General features: G+C 39.2%; 1 protein-coding gene across 1 annotated transcript; it reads right to left on the bottom strand.

Moving 5' to 3' along the window:
- Positions 1–182: 182 nt before the first annotated feature.
- On the bottom strand, positions 183–14,880 carry si:ch211-283g2.1 (sodium- and chloride-dependent GABA transporter ine). Its single transcript, XM_049592404.1, has 13 exons — positions 14,671–14,880; positions 12,778–12,912; positions 12,480–12,684; positions 8,424–8,556; positions 8,196–8,330; positions 7,032–7,135; positions 6,816–6,940; positions 3,728–3,840; positions 3,490–3,630; positions 3,285–3,384; positions 2,578–2,678; positions 2,295–2,462; positions 183–633 (listed from the first exon to the last, which is right to left on the bottom strand). The coding sequence occupies exons 1-13, from the start codon at positions 14,807–14,809 to the stop codon at positions 481–483; spliced, it is 1,752 nt and encodes a 583-aa protein (XP_049448361.1). The 5' UTR covers positions 14,810–14,880; the 3' UTR covers positions 183–480.
- Between the last annotated feature and the right edge of the window lie 1,280 nt (positions 14,881–16,160).

The raw sequence follows: 16,160 nt of genomic DNA, 5'->3' as shown, positions 1-16,160 counted from the left end.
TATATACTAAATTTACTGATCTGAGATTTATAAAAACTCCAAACTGCATCAACAATCATGGCCAAAAGATGGCACCCTTTGCAAAGTTGAGTCCAGAAATGAGGATGGTGAAATGTGTGCAGCGTCCTGAGCACCACATGAGGAAGTGCTGGCCGGACATTAAGATGTACTGTACATTCTGTCTTTCCACATCTTATCACATTAAAAATCTGCTAAACTGTTATAGAAGTTAAACTAAACATATTTAATCAATAGGCTCACAAAAATTGGCCATTTTAATATATCTGCATGGCAGATATGCAGCAACAGATTTTCACAACCATGTAAATAATTTTTTCAGTCGACTTCTGTTTAACTTACCAGAAGGTTGTTTAAGATTTATGGCAAAAAAAAAAAAAAAAAAAAAAAAATTGTGATTAACTTAAACTTACTAATAATCTACCACTCTTGGACATCGGGATAGTGCGAAGCACAGATGTATCACATGTTTGTCTGAGTAGGAGGTTTTTCAGGTAGATGGATGTTGGAGCTGATGACGGCTATGCCTGGACGTCCAGCTCCTCCTCCCCTCTCATAGTACGGCATCTTTGATATTTCATTCAGGGTGTATGGTGTGATGGACAGCTTAAGTTTCTGTGGGAGAAATGTATGTAACGTGTATATTAACATACAGCTTGATTTTATATGAACATGACATGGCAAGCAACCCAGTCGCTAAACTAAATTTTGGTATTGTACTTTTCTACAAACCACAGATACATTACGTTTGTATGTTTCATATGTAGCAGAAATGTCTAATGTGTGGGTAGGTTTACGCACAAAACCCACTTCATTATGGTTAGGAGAAAATTATGCTTGAAATACCCAGTTTGGTCGCCACAAACAGTAGCTAGTAACCTCCTCACGTGTCATTAAAAAATACCCTGTTTTGTTGCAACAAACACAGCTGAAAATATCCCAATTTATTTTTAAGAAAAGGTCTTGTGTGTAGGATATAGTGGCATTCAGCGATGATGTTGCAGAACTGCTGTAAAGCCCTGTGAGGCAAATTGTGATTTGTGATATTGGGCTTTATAAATAAATTTGATTGTTTGATTGATTGATTGAACTGAAACTTCTTCTGTGTGCCAGATGTGTACGACTCCAGTGGCAGATGCAAAAAAAAAACCTCTCTGGATGAAGACCCGCTCCATATATGGATATACATGGTAGATTCTAAGGCAATGAAAACACAATTCTCAGTTTCAGGTGACTATAAACTAAAGAGTTATATTATTAGGTTACCTTAATTATAAATGTTATATTCAATTTCTGCCAATAAATGCCCCTAAATCTGATACACTTTAAAAAAAAAAATACTAAGTTTTGACACACCACACACATGGCTGGAAATGCCCCCAATGTGTTTAAAAAAATACCTGGTTTTATCACAATGGCTTAAAATGTCCTGACATGTCTAAAGAACTATACTCAGATTTGTTGTAACAAACACAGCTGGAAATGCTTCAACATATTAAAATTGACCTGGTTTTGCCACTACAAACAAAGCTGGAAATGTGCTGGCGTAATGTTAAAAATACTCACTTATGTCACAACAAACATGGCTGGAAATCTCCGGGCGTGTCTTTAAAAATAACTGGTTATGTCCCGACAAACACGGCTGGAGATGTCACAATGTGTCATTACAAATACCCAGTTATGTCACACAAACATGGCTGGAAATGTCCCGGCATGATAAAAAAAATTATGTCACAACAAGCTCAGTTGAAAATGTCCCGAAACTCTTTCAAAACAGTTTTGCTGCAACAAACACAGCTGAAAAGGTCCTAATATGTTGCTAAAAATTCCAGATTTTGTTGCAACAAACATGGCTGAAAATGACCTGACCATTCATAAAAAAAAAAAAAATACCTGGGTTGGTCGCAACAAATACGGTTTTGTTGCTACAAACACAGCTGGAAATGTCCTGACGTAAAATACCCGGTCTTGTCCCCAACGTGTTTTTGAAAAATACCCAGTTTTGTCCAAACAACCACAACTGGAAATGTCCCGACGTGTTGTTAAAAAGGACCAGGTTTCGCTGCAACAAATGCGGTTGGACATGTCCCAGCATGTTGTTTGAAATACATGGTTATGTTGCAACAGACATGGCTCGAAATGTCTCGATGAGTCATTAAAATGAAAAAACCTGGTTATGTCACACCAAACATAAATGCCCTGAAATTCTTTAAAAAATACCATGTACCACCTTCAGTGTCTTGGGTGGAGAAAAGCAAATGGTAAATGTGTATCACCTGCATCAATGAGCCAGGCAGCACCCACAGTGTGTGAACAGCACCCAAAGGAATCCAGATGATGGAGCCCATGGCAATGACCCAGCCGACCCCCTGAGCCCAGGGAGGGAAGACGTAGTGCTCATAGCGGGCTGGTTTGAACTGAATGATGGAGAAAATCAGGATAACCTGTCAAAAGAAGAAACATATAACGTTAAATTGTGACACTTTTGTATCTCAGCTTTGCTCTGGGGTAAAAATAAATCTGACTCTAAATGATGTGATGTTGATCCTGTTGACTCACAGCAACCAGCCCAGGAGCAACTATCAGCCAACACAGTCTGAAGTAGATGTTTGGTCTTTTTCCAGTCATCTCCTTCAGGTTGTCTGAAAGTCGAGTCACTCCTGCACATAGAGCGCTGCTTCAGTTAACAGCCATGACATTTTACAGCATCTATTTGGCAACAAGAGTAAAAGCTAGATAAAAGTCAAAAATACACATATTAGACTGAAAAGCTGAGAATATTTACCAGCCCAGCGAGCAGTCGTGCCTTTCAAACATAAAAGTGGCAGTACAAAAGAACAAGAGAGAAACGAACAGGAGGAAAAAGTAGCAAAGCGTGTGTGTGTGTGTGTACACACCTTGTAACTAGTAACTAGTGTGCATTAGTGTCCGTTGTAACTACCTTACGCGACTGATTGTGGTATTGCTTTGACCTTTAGAAGTAAAAAATCATAATACGTCTTCCACCACTGCATCTGACCTTTAAATGTATTAAATGTGTTTACTTTTGATGTAAATAACATTAACCATCCCAGCTGCCATTGTTAGATTCATCTGAATCATATCAATGTTGCTAAAGTGATGTAGTATATGAGCTGACTTTGTCATTGGGAGGTGGAGGGGACGGTGGATGGCAAGAAACCTGCCAAGCTGCAGACCACTGTTGGAGACCGTTGTATTAACTGGCCACTGTAAAAAAAAAAAAAAAAACACAACTTATTGCTCACCGTAACTCCAGCAGATGGCTACAACCTCAAAGAATGCAAGAAACATAATGGACACTATGGCAGTGTAATGGTCCATGAGCTGGAACACATAGATGCCCACCTGAAAGGAGACACACTCTTTAGATCTGCAGCTAAAATGAGACTAATGATTTCATAATCTGAATATGATTTGGTTAAAGTTCATCCAGTACATCAGAGTCTTTACCTGCATGACACAAGGAATCCCGAGAAGGAACGCTGCACTACAAACAGCAAGAACAAACAGCTCCTTCCGCTTAAAAAATCTAATCAGATGTGAATAAAATTCGTCCATGAGACTGGTCACCATCACTTCAACCATTGCAAACTGGCAAAAAAGAAAACAAAACAAAACATCTCTGTAGGATTGCTGCAAATAGTCAGACTAGTATCACTGATGTTGTGATGTTTTCCCCATTAACTACCTCACTGTCCAGTCCGAGGCAAAGCAGCATGAAGAAGAACATCACAGCCCAGAGCTGAGGCGCTGGCATGTTGGCAAAGGCTTGTGGGTAAACAATATAAACAAGTCCTGGACCTGGATAAACAAACAAACCCACAAGATGTCAGTGTAGCATTAATGATTGAAAAAATGTAGTAATGGCTTTTCTAAAGACAGACACAGAGTGATATGTTAAGAATTTATCAACATTTGTATCACTAAGTGAGACTATGAAGGATTAAAAACTGTCGCTGGATTGTGAGCTGTTAATGCCCATATAAATATTAGTGGTAAGTTTATAACCAGTGGTTGAATTGAGGGGGGATGAGGGGGGATGCCATCCCCTTTGTTAGAAAATTGACCAAAAAGCATCCCCCTTGTTAATCTAGAATCTGTGTGTGCAGGTACGGACGTAATTTGAGGGGGGACACAGGGGACATGTCCCCTGCACTTCCTGTATCTGTGTCCTCCGTCCCCCGCACTTTTTACAGCCGTTACAATCCTTCAATTCGTTTTTAACATGTGGTAACGTGTTTTTCCAAGCCATCTTTAAATGCACCATGAGTAGGCGGTGCCAGGCGGCATACACAGGCTGTCATGTTGTGATCAGAATCAATTGCTGACAGAGGAGAGGTGTTCTACTGGGCAGTGCTGCTGTGTGTTAACTATGTTCAGCAAAGCAGCCAGCAAGAAGCAAAAACCTTGCACAGTTTCTTCCAAACAAACCGTGTAATTTGAGTAATGCTGTTGCATATAGATAATGTTAGCTAAATGATGACTAATTAATAGATGCCAATATATTAAGCTAGTAAACAAGAACACTAATGTTAATTAGTAGGACTGTAGGACTATGTTAAATCACTTGCTAGCTAGTTTCACGCTAGGAATAAACTCCTCCACTCCTCCTTAATAAGAACTTGTGCTCACTATTGCTTTGCACATATTTTTTTAATCTTTATTGCTACAATAGAAAGAGCAGGGTCAGGGACGAGACAGTGGACCAGAGGCCAGCAAGGATTACCATGCAGGGTCTTCACAGGTGAGGAGAGATTCTAACTGTCTGAGAGAAAATATACAGCATAAAAGTGACTGTGCGATTAATTTCCACAGCTATGTCACCACTACTATCCCTAATTCTATTTCTAAATTTTGCTTTGCACATTTATTATCTATATTATTGCAATAGATAGAAGAGGGACAGGGAGAAACCAGGCAGATATCAGGGCAGCAGCACCAATTATCAGCCCAAGGCTTAACAGGTAAGGAGAAATTATAACTGGCTAAGGAAATGTCTATAGGATAAGGGTGACTCTGCATCCCCCTTGTTAAAAATTAACAATTCGACCATCGACCATTGTTTATAACCAGACTTCATGTACCGCAAGTTAGGAAACTTTCTTGGTGTACGTGCCAGGTAGGGCCCCAGGAAAGCAGCTCAGCCTAGCAGCACATTCTCCCCAGTGGCCACTTACAGTATTGCAGCAAAAAAACATCCCCTGCAGTAAAAAGCATTTTCCCCATAGGCCACCACTGTGAAAGAGGCTTCTGTAAAACTGCTGACAGGACATTTCAAACTGCAGTCAAGGTCAAACGTGACTCTGTCTGTTCTGAAGTTTTGAGCCATGGTGATTTCGTATTCGTAATACTTTCTTCAAGCTGGGAAAAGCAATTTAAAAACCGGGACGTCATCACGATTTAAAGTCTAGGAGCTGAGCAGGAACACATGGGCGGGGCCAGTGGGAGAAACATTACTGCGCGTGTTCAGTCGGCAGCATACCGCGGAAGTAAACCCAGAAGCTAGAAAACTTTTTGCATATGCCAGGCGAGCAACTCCATTGGACTGAATAGGCGACATCTTGGCGTCCGATATCTAGTTAATATTAAAATATATGGTTTTCCCCGTGCTGTCCAAAAGGTGATTTCTGTCTGCCATCTACCGTCTGCCTAATTCCATCTAAACGCACCATAAGAGGACACATTTATATCAACTGGCCTTTTTCCTTTGGTCGTATCATCATCGCTTTAATTCCCTGTTATGACATTTTTCTTTGGGTTGTAACTCTGCATTTACTTTCTCATAAAAAATGACCCATCACAATGTACAAGGAGGCAATAAACAACCCAGTCGCCATAATAAATGCTGGCACTGAACATCTCCACAAACAAAGGATACCATAAGACTTCAATTAAAAGCCTAGTCCCTTTTACTAGCCTAGTAAAATTATTAGTAAGTATTAAAGCAATTTGTTGGCTACCTTAAATTGTGTGTCCTCGATTACCCTGTAAGTTATTCATATTCCTTTAGTCCGTAAGGGTCGTCAGATCAAATGAATCCAAGTTGTGACTATTGTCATAGTAGGATAAAGTGGTGATTTGTCAGTATGCCGGGTGCCGTCTCTCTCTGATGCGCTGTCCGTCGGAGCGAGATCAAATGAATGATTCGTAACTGATATATTATTTGAAGCTTAATGTTTATACAAGTAATATTCAGACTGGTTTTAAAAAACAATTTGATTTTCTTTCCCGATCTTTGCTGAGCAATAGTTTTGTGTGAAATATAGGCCCGTTGATTTTGGTGATTTAAGCAAATAAAAGCCTGGGCTATTAATTGAGGTTTTACGGCTATGTTATATTTGCATGTTTTTGTGTAGCGATAGGTTGAAAATTTACGTTTCAACGACGCTGTGGTTAATGTATAGTTAGGTTTAGGCAGAAAAACACTCAATTATGGTTGTAAAAAATCATGTTTTTTCATAAAATTTGGGGCACAATCCCCGCTGGAAAAGCACGGGTCACTAAAAAACACCCACATTTGGTGCCTAAAATGCCGCAGGAAAAACACAGACAGGTTGCTAAAATACACTTACGTTTATCGACTGAAAAAGCATCTCACTTAGGTGTCTTGCCCTGCAGCATCCTCTCCACCCCAGGAGTAATTACAGTCACACACAAGTATTATTAGGGTAAAAAAAAATGTGACACTCTCCGAACCCATATTAAATCAAACCAGCTCCCCTGAAGCTGAAGAATATTCATCAAGACTGTTTATATTACTTGTTTTGCTCTCTTACCATCCACAGCCAGATCGCTGACAGGGATGCCCTGCAGGTAAGACATGTATCCAAAAGCAGAGAAAATGACAAAACCTGCCAGGATGCTGGTGAGGGAGTTGATGACGGCTATAGTCATGGTGTCCCTGTGGAGAGAGTAGATGTTTAACTACTGCGCAGAGATCATTACTGTCACTGCTGAGGGAGAAACTGAGTGTGAGAGTTTTGGCTTATTACTTCAGAATGTTGTTGTTGAAGGAGTTGTAACTGGACATGGCCAAGAGGGAGCCGAAACCGATCCCGATGGAGTTAAAGATCTGAGCTGCAGCGTTCACCCACACCTGCAACACAGAGGGATGATCAGCCAAAACCACTGATCACTGACAGTAACAACCATCAACACTCATACCAATATCAGTGCTACTGTAAATCTACCAGTATCAATGAATAATACAGAAATAAATAAATACCTGCATATATACTGAAATAAATAAATAAATAAATAAATAAATGCATAAACAGAAAAATAAATGCAGACGTTAGGACCTTCTACCTCATTGACATACAGACACAGGAATTTAAATAGTTGCACAGAAATGTAGAATTGTTTAATGCCCTGTTTGATTATCAACTTGTATTTTATCTATTTATTTCCATTTCCTATTTATTTGGGCATTTGTACTCTTTTATTTATACATTCATTTATTTATTTATTTTAAAATTTGCTTTTTATATTCATTTATCCATGTATGTATTTATACATTTATGAATTTATTCCCATATTTATTTATGCACTTATTTATTTATTCCTATATTTATTTATTTTCAAATTTACTTATACACTTATCTATTCATTTATAATTTATTTTCAAATGTCTTTATATAGTTATTTATTCCTGTATTTACTTATACAATTAATTCCCATTTTTATTTCTACATTAATTTATTTATTTTCAAATGTCTTTATATATTTATTTATTCATGTAATTATACATTTCTGTCTTTATTCCCATTTTTACCGATACACTTATTTATTTATTTATTTATTTATTTATTTATTTATCCCCATTTTTATTTATGCATGTATTTATTTATTTTCAAATTTCTTTATATATTTATTTATTCATGTATTTATTTATACACTTTTTTGTTTATTTATTCCCATTTTTATTTATACATTTATTTAGTTCTTTTCAAAATTCTTTATATATTTATTTATTCATTTATTTATTCCCATATTTACAAATAAACTTATTTATTCATTCCCATTTCTGTATTTATGAATTTTGTAGTTTATTTATTCATTTCTGCATTTATTGATACTTATTTGTCGTCCTCCATAGTTAACTGCTCCCCTGTGTCTGACAGAAGTTCCTTGTCTCTTTGTTTCTTTTGTCTCACCTCCACTGAGAGCAGCTTGTCCCATTCCGGCATAATGAAGAATTTTATTCCATCTATAGCTCCGGGAAGCTGCGCATTATTGACCAGCAGGGCAATCAGGATAACATACGGGAACAGGGCCGTGAAGTACACAACCTACAAACAGAGACGAACAAGGGTTGTTATTCACTGTCTGTCCACCTGTCTCGCTCCATCCTCTTTTCTTAATTTCTTGCTCTTTTCACTCACCTTGCCTGTTGATTTCACGCCCTTAAAGATGCAAAAGTAAATCAGGATCCAAGCCAGAAGCAGAATGAGTAAAAGCTCCCATCGGAGCACTCCTGCTTCTTCTACTCCACTAGTCTGCTCCAGCATCTTATATCTTCAAAGAAGCCCAAAAAAAGGAGAAAATGTCATTAATACTATATTATGATTACATTTTACATTAATCCTGCTACACATTAAAACTGAGCACACTAGCCATTAACAAAGTTTCACAGTTCTTTCCTATTGTAATAAATGTTTCATTATAATCTGACGGACAGTGGGCAGGTAGGCATTAACATATGGCATCCCATAGGGTTCCATATTGGGTATTTTAATGTTTCTGTCCCGTACTGGTTGCTGTGTCGTCATCATCTGACCACTTATTACTGACATTTTTTATCAACCAAACACTATCTGTGTCCCCTGTAAGCATTTAATTAATATCAATACACTTCAGTTTTCACAGGAACTTTCCCATTTACATTCAGTCTCTTTCAAAATGAACGCACTACATCTGTACAACACCGCAAATTTATTTTTATCCCCACAACAACTGCTGCACGTTGTTGAGTTTAGGCAACAAAAGCAGGTGGTTAGGTTTAGATAAAAGGAGTTTAAAGCGTTGATCAGTCAGTTGAATGGTTCTTTGTATTGGTAAAAATACGGTTGATGTTTACACTGAACAGAAATCACAACCAGTACCACATATTATAAATAATTCATGCATGCCCACATATTCAGATAAGAATAGTTATAATAGTAATAGTAGTCCCGTAACTGCTTATGAAACAAACTGTCCTCCCTGAATTTCAACAAATGAGTAGTTTCCAAATGCATGTTGTTGCTTTCACTATCATCCACTAAAGGTTGCTTGGCTGACATATCCCATGTCACTTTAGTTGTTTTAACTTAGACTTTACACTTACACATTCTGTTCCCACATTTATCAGCCAACCACAGTTAAAAAAGTAAATGAGTAAACCAAAACTCAAGGTTTCTCTCCACATACTCACAATGAAAGATGTGGCTTCTTAAGCATGACACATTTCATACTGAAAGGCTATTCACAATACTTCCCCAGTTTATCCACATTAAAATCAAAGAACCAGCATATGTTTGACTTTTAAACAGAAGACAGAACATTTAACAGAAGACTAGTGATGAACCTCAAGGTTAAAACAGATTTAAAGGTCCAGTTCGCAGGATATAGAGGGATAGAATGGCAGTAATGGACAATAATATCATATATTAATATTAGTTTGAGCCATTTACGTCTACATAGGGAGCGTGTTGTGGTATTTTTTTTACCAAGTAACCAGGTAACCGGGTCATAATTCTCAAGAGACATTGCTGTTGAGTTTTTCAATTTTGATTTTCTGCCATCTAGTTCCATTATCAGCAGCACAGTGTTGCAGTGGTTACCATTGTCGCCTCATAGCAAGAGGGTTCCTGGTTCAAACCCAGGGTGGGGGATTTTAACCCAGGCCCCTCTGTGCGGAGTTTGCATGTTCTCCCCGTGTCAGCGTAGGCTTTCTCTGGGTACCCCGACTTCCTCCCACAGACCAAAGACATGCAGGTTAATTGGTGACTGTAAATTGTCCGTAGATGTAAATGTGATGTGTGAAGCTGAGATAGGCTCCAGCCCCCTCGCGACACCCAACAGAACAAGCGGTTACAGAAAATGAATGAAAATGAATAGTTCAATTATATTGGAAAGAAGGCAGACATCTCTATGGCGACTATCTCCTACACTTGGCCACTCAAAACAATCAAGACAAGTGTGAGGAAAAATATGCATTTCTGATTTTTGGGTGAACTGTCTTTTTAACATTTTCCACACATTCTTATGATAGATATATAAAGAGTTAGAGTCTTACCAAACTACAGGGTGCTCGTAATCGTGTAATCGTGCTATAATCTAATTGCTATCTAGTCTGATTTTATAATTTGGCCACTACGAAAGCTGAGAACAGCTGTGCTTGCATTCATTCATCTTCTAACCGCTTCATCCTCTTGAGGGTCGTGGGGGGGCTGGAGCCTATCCCAGCTACATCGGGCGAGAGGCGGGGTACACCCTGGACAGGTCACCAGACTATCGCAGGGCTGACACATAGAGACAAACAACCATTCACGCTCACATTCACACCTACGGACAATTTAGAGTTCCAATTAACCTAGTCCCCAATCTGCATGTCTTTGGACTGTGGGAGGAAGCCGGAGTGCCCGGAGAGAACCCACGCTGACACAGAACATGCAAACTCGGCACAGAAGGGCTCCCACGCCCGGGATCGAACCGGCAACCCTCTTGCTGTGAGGCGAGAGTGCTAACCACCACACCACCGTAATTATTATTTATTTTAATGCCGTTATCTTTAGATCACGAGTTAATGATTTCGTTATCTTGAAAAACAAGCACACACACACATTTCTCTGGCAAAGGTACAGAAGCCGAGAACAGCAGTGCCTGCAATTTTTTTTAAAAACCCATCTCTAAATTAATTATTTTATTATCTAAAGAAAACAAGCTGTTTTTTTATCAAGATAATAAGATAATCAACTCCTTATCACATGAAAATAAAAGGTAATTTCCTCTTATTAAGTTAAATATTTATCAGAGATCAGGAGTACCATGCAAGCATGTGTACATGGCGTCTTGACAACTGTAGCAACTGATTTAAGCAAAAAATGTCAGATTAAGGAGGAAGGAGTACTCATTATTTATCAACACATCAGATTATACTTCAATCAAGGTCTAACACAGGCAGAGATTGTAATGTGTCTTGCTGTTGGAGATCAAATTTAGATTAGTTGTCGTTTAATCATGAGACATGACAGTGATCATGAAGGTTAAAGTCAGGTGTGATCTAACATATCTGCATACAACAGTTGGTACGATATCCTACAAAAATGCACACATGACATGAAGTATTTAACGTGAAGTCAAGCTAAAGTTACTGTGGTTACGTCTAGAAAAGAAATGGCTGGGTCTCTTTAGGTTTAGGCATGAAAAATTCACTCACAGTTCAGTTCCAAACACAGGTCCCCTGGGGAAAGCCCCACAGGTAAGTCCTGTGTTTTGTGACCCATCTACCACCCCAACCCGCCACATAATGAGCCCGCTTCCGGCTTTATTCTTAACTCCCTTCAGCACAATGGTCACGTGATCACAGCCTTCCAAATCAACACATTCTCACTCCGACTTCGTCACATATTGATGTTTGGTCAAGGACTTTCCATGTCCACATATGACATGAAATGTACCCTGGGTGCGTTCGTTGTTGATGTTCTGGGGCGCCGTGTCTAGTTCAGCCTGTTACATGCATTGTCTTGTTTCAAGATACACTTTGGTTTTTATGGGAAATTTAAGGTTTACATACAGTCTCTTTCAAAATAAACGCACTACGTCAGTACAACATCGCAAATTGACATTTTCTTTCCTTCGATAACAAACATGTGGTTGGGTTTAGGAAAAAAGAACAGGGTTTAGAGTCTTACGGGATGCGAACACCGCTGTCTTGGGTGAAAGTTGGTGTTTGTTGGACCCATCCACCACTGCTCCCGCCCACCCCTGCTGTCAAACCATAATGGCAACCGGCCATCCTCTGCTGACGTTAAAGGATGCCTTTTTTCATTGGTTTCTGATGCCCAAGCACCGGATGTCGACGACTTTGGAGTGAGATCGGGCTGTCCAAATTATGTGGGTTATGCATGAATTACTGGCTCATCATTGTGTGGGATATGCACGAATTTTGGTGCATTACTTTTCATATGAACAGTGCATGAGGAAAGCTTGGATCAAATGAACCAGATAGTCATTTTCAGGTTCTCCATACACTAATTGTAATGCAGTCTTGAGAAAGCGGAAGTCATTTTCTCATGATACATTGTCTTGGCATCTTGAGAAATCAGCTTTTTGTTTTCTCATGGAATGGAGATAGATTACTCCATTATTACTATTATAAACGAGCCCCTGAAAACACAACTAAAAGCATGGCAGTCCTTGGCCTCCGTACACTTCTCCCACACAGTAAAACATACTTGAAGAACTCCTGGCTAGCTGTGGAGGAGAAGCTGCTGTTGGTGGCATGACTGGTACAGTTTGGTGTGTTCCAGGTGTTGTTGCAGCTCTGCCATGGTAGCGGTGCCTGGAAGGAACTGAAGAGATAATAGAGGGCCCAGGTGATGACGATATTGTAGTAGGTGCACATGATGAAGGAGATGGCCACTGATGCTATGCCCACTCCTGAGGAGAAAGAAATAATGTCAAAATAATATCCATTTTTTCAGTTTGGACACCTTTCAGTGGCTGGAAAAATTACTTAATGCCATGGAGTACCTTTTAACAGAGGGCAGACATTAGCCAGAGCATGGACAGGCCCTCTCCTCGTGTACTGACCCACAGTCAGCTCCATGTAAAGCAGAGGTATCCCCAACACAAACAGCATGAGCAGGTATGGCACCAGGAAGGCACCTAACAGGAAGTGATGGCGAGTCAGATGTCACACACAATTTGCAGGCAAAGGTATGGTAGCCCAGAACAACTGTGCTCGCAATTATTTTTTTAATGCTAAATCTCAAGATCACCACTTAACTATTGAGTTATCTCAAGAAAAATAGTGGCACTGTGCATTGTTCTCCCTGTGTCAGAATGGTTTTTTTCCGGGTAATCCAGCTTCCTCTCACAGTCCAAAGACATGTAGGTTAACTGGTGACTCTAAATTGTCTGTAGATGTGAATGTGAGTGTGAATGGTGGTCTGTATCTATGTGTCAGCCCTGTGATAGTCTGATGACCTGTCCAGGTTTAGGAGTACCCATTATTGATCAATGCATCAGACTGTACTTCAATTAAGGTCTAACAAAGGCAGAGATTGCATTAAGTCTTTCTGTCCAACAGTCATGGCCGTGATCTTGAAGGCTGAAACCATGAAGAGGAAGAGTACCTTTTAACAGAGGGCAGTTGGTTAACAGGTAACCACCAGGACTACGGCTCAGCTCATCGACTTAACATTGTAATGAAGTCACAGATTTTTGAATCACCTTTCCTCAGCTCCAGGAAAGTTTTACATATATCCTTTTTACACATAATCTCCATAAATCAAAAATTCAGAATAGAAAAAGTTATAATTGACTTTGTTTTCAGTTTAAGGCATCCTATCAACAGTTTTACAGACATCTCTTTTACAGTGGTGGTCTATGGGGAAAATGCTTTTTGCAGTTTTGCAGGTTTTTTTCACTGCAATACCACTGCTTCAAGGCTGAAGGGCTTTCCTGATGGCCTGGCCTGGTTGGATGGGAGCTAGCTAGTGCGCAGATCATCTGTGATTACAGCCAGTAATGCTGTCCCAACCTAACAGTGTTGCTGTGGAAACATTGTGCACAGCCTCCAGGTAAGCGCCTCAATTTTAAGCCGCAAACCCCTTTTAGCATCGTTAAATTAACTGTTAGCTCTGTTAGCAGTGTTAAAAGTTGTGGCTTCACCAAGGCTTCATATCACAAAACATTAAAATGTCACCACCTCTAAATGGATAGCGCTTTGAAATGCGGTGCTAAAGCTAACAGTAATTGGATTGCCGGACCAAAAGAAAATTTAAAAATTAACCTGTCAGTCACTGGTTAATGGGTGTCTAGCTACTGAAAGCAAAATTAACATAAACTAACACCCATAATCCATAATCATCCAGTGATTTTTCCTGTGATAAATTATTTCAATATCTCAAGAAATTGGTGTTTAGTTTTCCCCAGAATCAACATAAATTAACCCTTTGTCACAAGAGAATAAGCTGTATTATCTTGAGACAACAGTATGTAAAAATCATAGCTGTTCTCGGCTTCTGTACAAATACAGTGTTATGGTGTCCTTTAATATTTAACTTTGTGAATGTCGTCCTGTTCTTGCATTGCCCTCCTCATATCTCTGTATAGTCAGCTGCGGTATCTCTCCTTTTTTTTTTTTAATTGTAAACCAATGTTCTTTCAAACTGTACAAGCTGAATTTCAGAGTACAGTATGCAACACATACAGGCTGCTTACATGAAATGCACATTAAGGTAAGTTCAGAATATTTTCAAGTACAGTCAGCATCACTACAGGACAAAGAGCTCACTAACAGCACAGTTTGTAAACCTCTGGACCCCACATTGAGACCCAGTGTATATGTACAGTATAAGCACAGAGGTTGGTTTGGTTTCATAATTCTGTTAAGGGGGAAATGTCAGCTTTGTGTCTCACCTCCTCCACTCCTGTAGCAGAGATAAGGGAACCTCCAAACGTTGCCGAGACCCACAGCACAGCCGATGCCAGCCAGGGTGAACTCTATCTGCCTGCTCCATGTTGGTCTGTCGCGTTGTTGCTCCATGTCTGCTCCCATTGTCACCACTTGTTGCTTCTCTGGGCCCAAATTCCATAGAGAGGTTGACTGGAATTACAGCAACCCTGGGTGATATCATCCTCCGTTTTATTATCTGTAATGATTAGCTCAGCAGCTCTGAGGGTTACAGAGCAGGAAATGTCAGTTAGGTGTCACCATATCTTAGTGCTGAATAATGAGTGCGCAAGGGTTAAAGATTTTTTAATCTCATTTTGAAGTGGAAATGCTTTAAATATATATTTTTTTAACAGTTGTTATCTATTGAGTTAGGAAGCAAGAAAAGACACAAAACATAACTATAAAATCTTTTTTTTTTGTAATGAAAAAATATTACTTTAAATATTCTAATATATTTTTACCATTTCATGGGTTCCTCAAGTGTTGCCTCTGTGACACCAAAAACTTAACATCAGTGAGAAATCTAAAGCTCAGAGATATCTCTTGAGTGTTTTATAACTTTTATGATACACACGAGCCACACATGAAATGAGTTTCCTGAGCGACATGTGTTGAAACACAGATTTCAGGTAGGAATCATCACTGTCAAAGAAATCCCATGCCTGTAGCAATAGCCTTTATGATAAGCACAGCTACGTAAGGCTCGTGGCTCTTTAAATGTGTAACCTTGAAGAAAAAACACACAGCAGTTTTCTAAAGAGCTTTCATCAATCAGTCTTCTTTGTTTGCACTTTTCTTTTTAATTAGGCCTACGTCCCAGATGGATATTTATTGATTTCCTGTATTGTCTTATATCACTCATTGGAGGAACAACATGATCATCACGTTGACATTTTAGACAAAGCAAGGCAGCTTTATTTGCATAGCACATTTCATACACCTGGGCAATTCAAAGTGCTTTATGGAGCATTAAAATACAAAACATAATAAAGGATACTGATTTACAATAAAAGAGTAAGGAGAAATGACATCCACCTTATTCCTGAGGGCACTACTGTAGAAACGATTATGTGCGCAACTTCCAGTGAGATAGTGGGACTAGCAGTAAGCTAGTTAGTCCCACAGACTGTCTGTGGTTAGTCTCAGTGGCTACTCTTGGTGGCTAACCACCAACGCCGGTTCTTTTCCAAAGTAATTTGCCTTCACTTTAGCAAATACTGATTTATCTTTTAGCAAACATTTCACTAATGTTAACTTAGCATTTTCTAAAATGTCTCTTCGGAGCTCTGGTACCTGTTGCACTGTCCATGTCTGTAACGACTAACAACCAGTTTAAGCTGAATTTGTGTCTTCAGCAACTGTGTGTTGAACATGTAACCAGAACAGAAAGAGATTGTTCCTGTTGCCAAAGGTACCGTTGATATGAGAAATAAAACCACAAGAGTTTCGCCAG

Source organism: Epinephelus fuscoguttatus, linkage group LG12, assembly GCF_011397635.1.
Source record: "Epinephelus fuscoguttatus linkage group LG12, E.fuscoguttatus.final_Chr_v1".
NCBI lineage: Eukaryota > Metazoa > Chordata > Actinopteri > Perciformes > Serranidae > Epinephelus > Epinephelus fuscoguttatus.
The sequence above is the reverse complement of the archived record's forward strand: the minus strand, read 5'-3'. Positions and strand labels throughout refer to the sequence as shown.

Coding starts and splice junctions, on each gene's coding strand:
- si:ch211-283g2.1 (XM_049592404.1), bottom strand. CDS start 14,809: ATGGGAGCAGACATGGAGCAACAACGCGACAGACCAACATGGAGCAGG. Junction 3,841..6,815: donor CAGCGATCTGGCTGTGGATG/GTAAGAGAGCAA, acceptor TTGTTTATCCAG/GTCCAGGACTTGTTTATATT. Junction 2,463..2,577: donor TTGCTCCTGGGCTGGTTGCT/GTGAGTCAACAG, acceptor TTCTTTTGACAG/GTTATCCTGATTTTCTCCAT.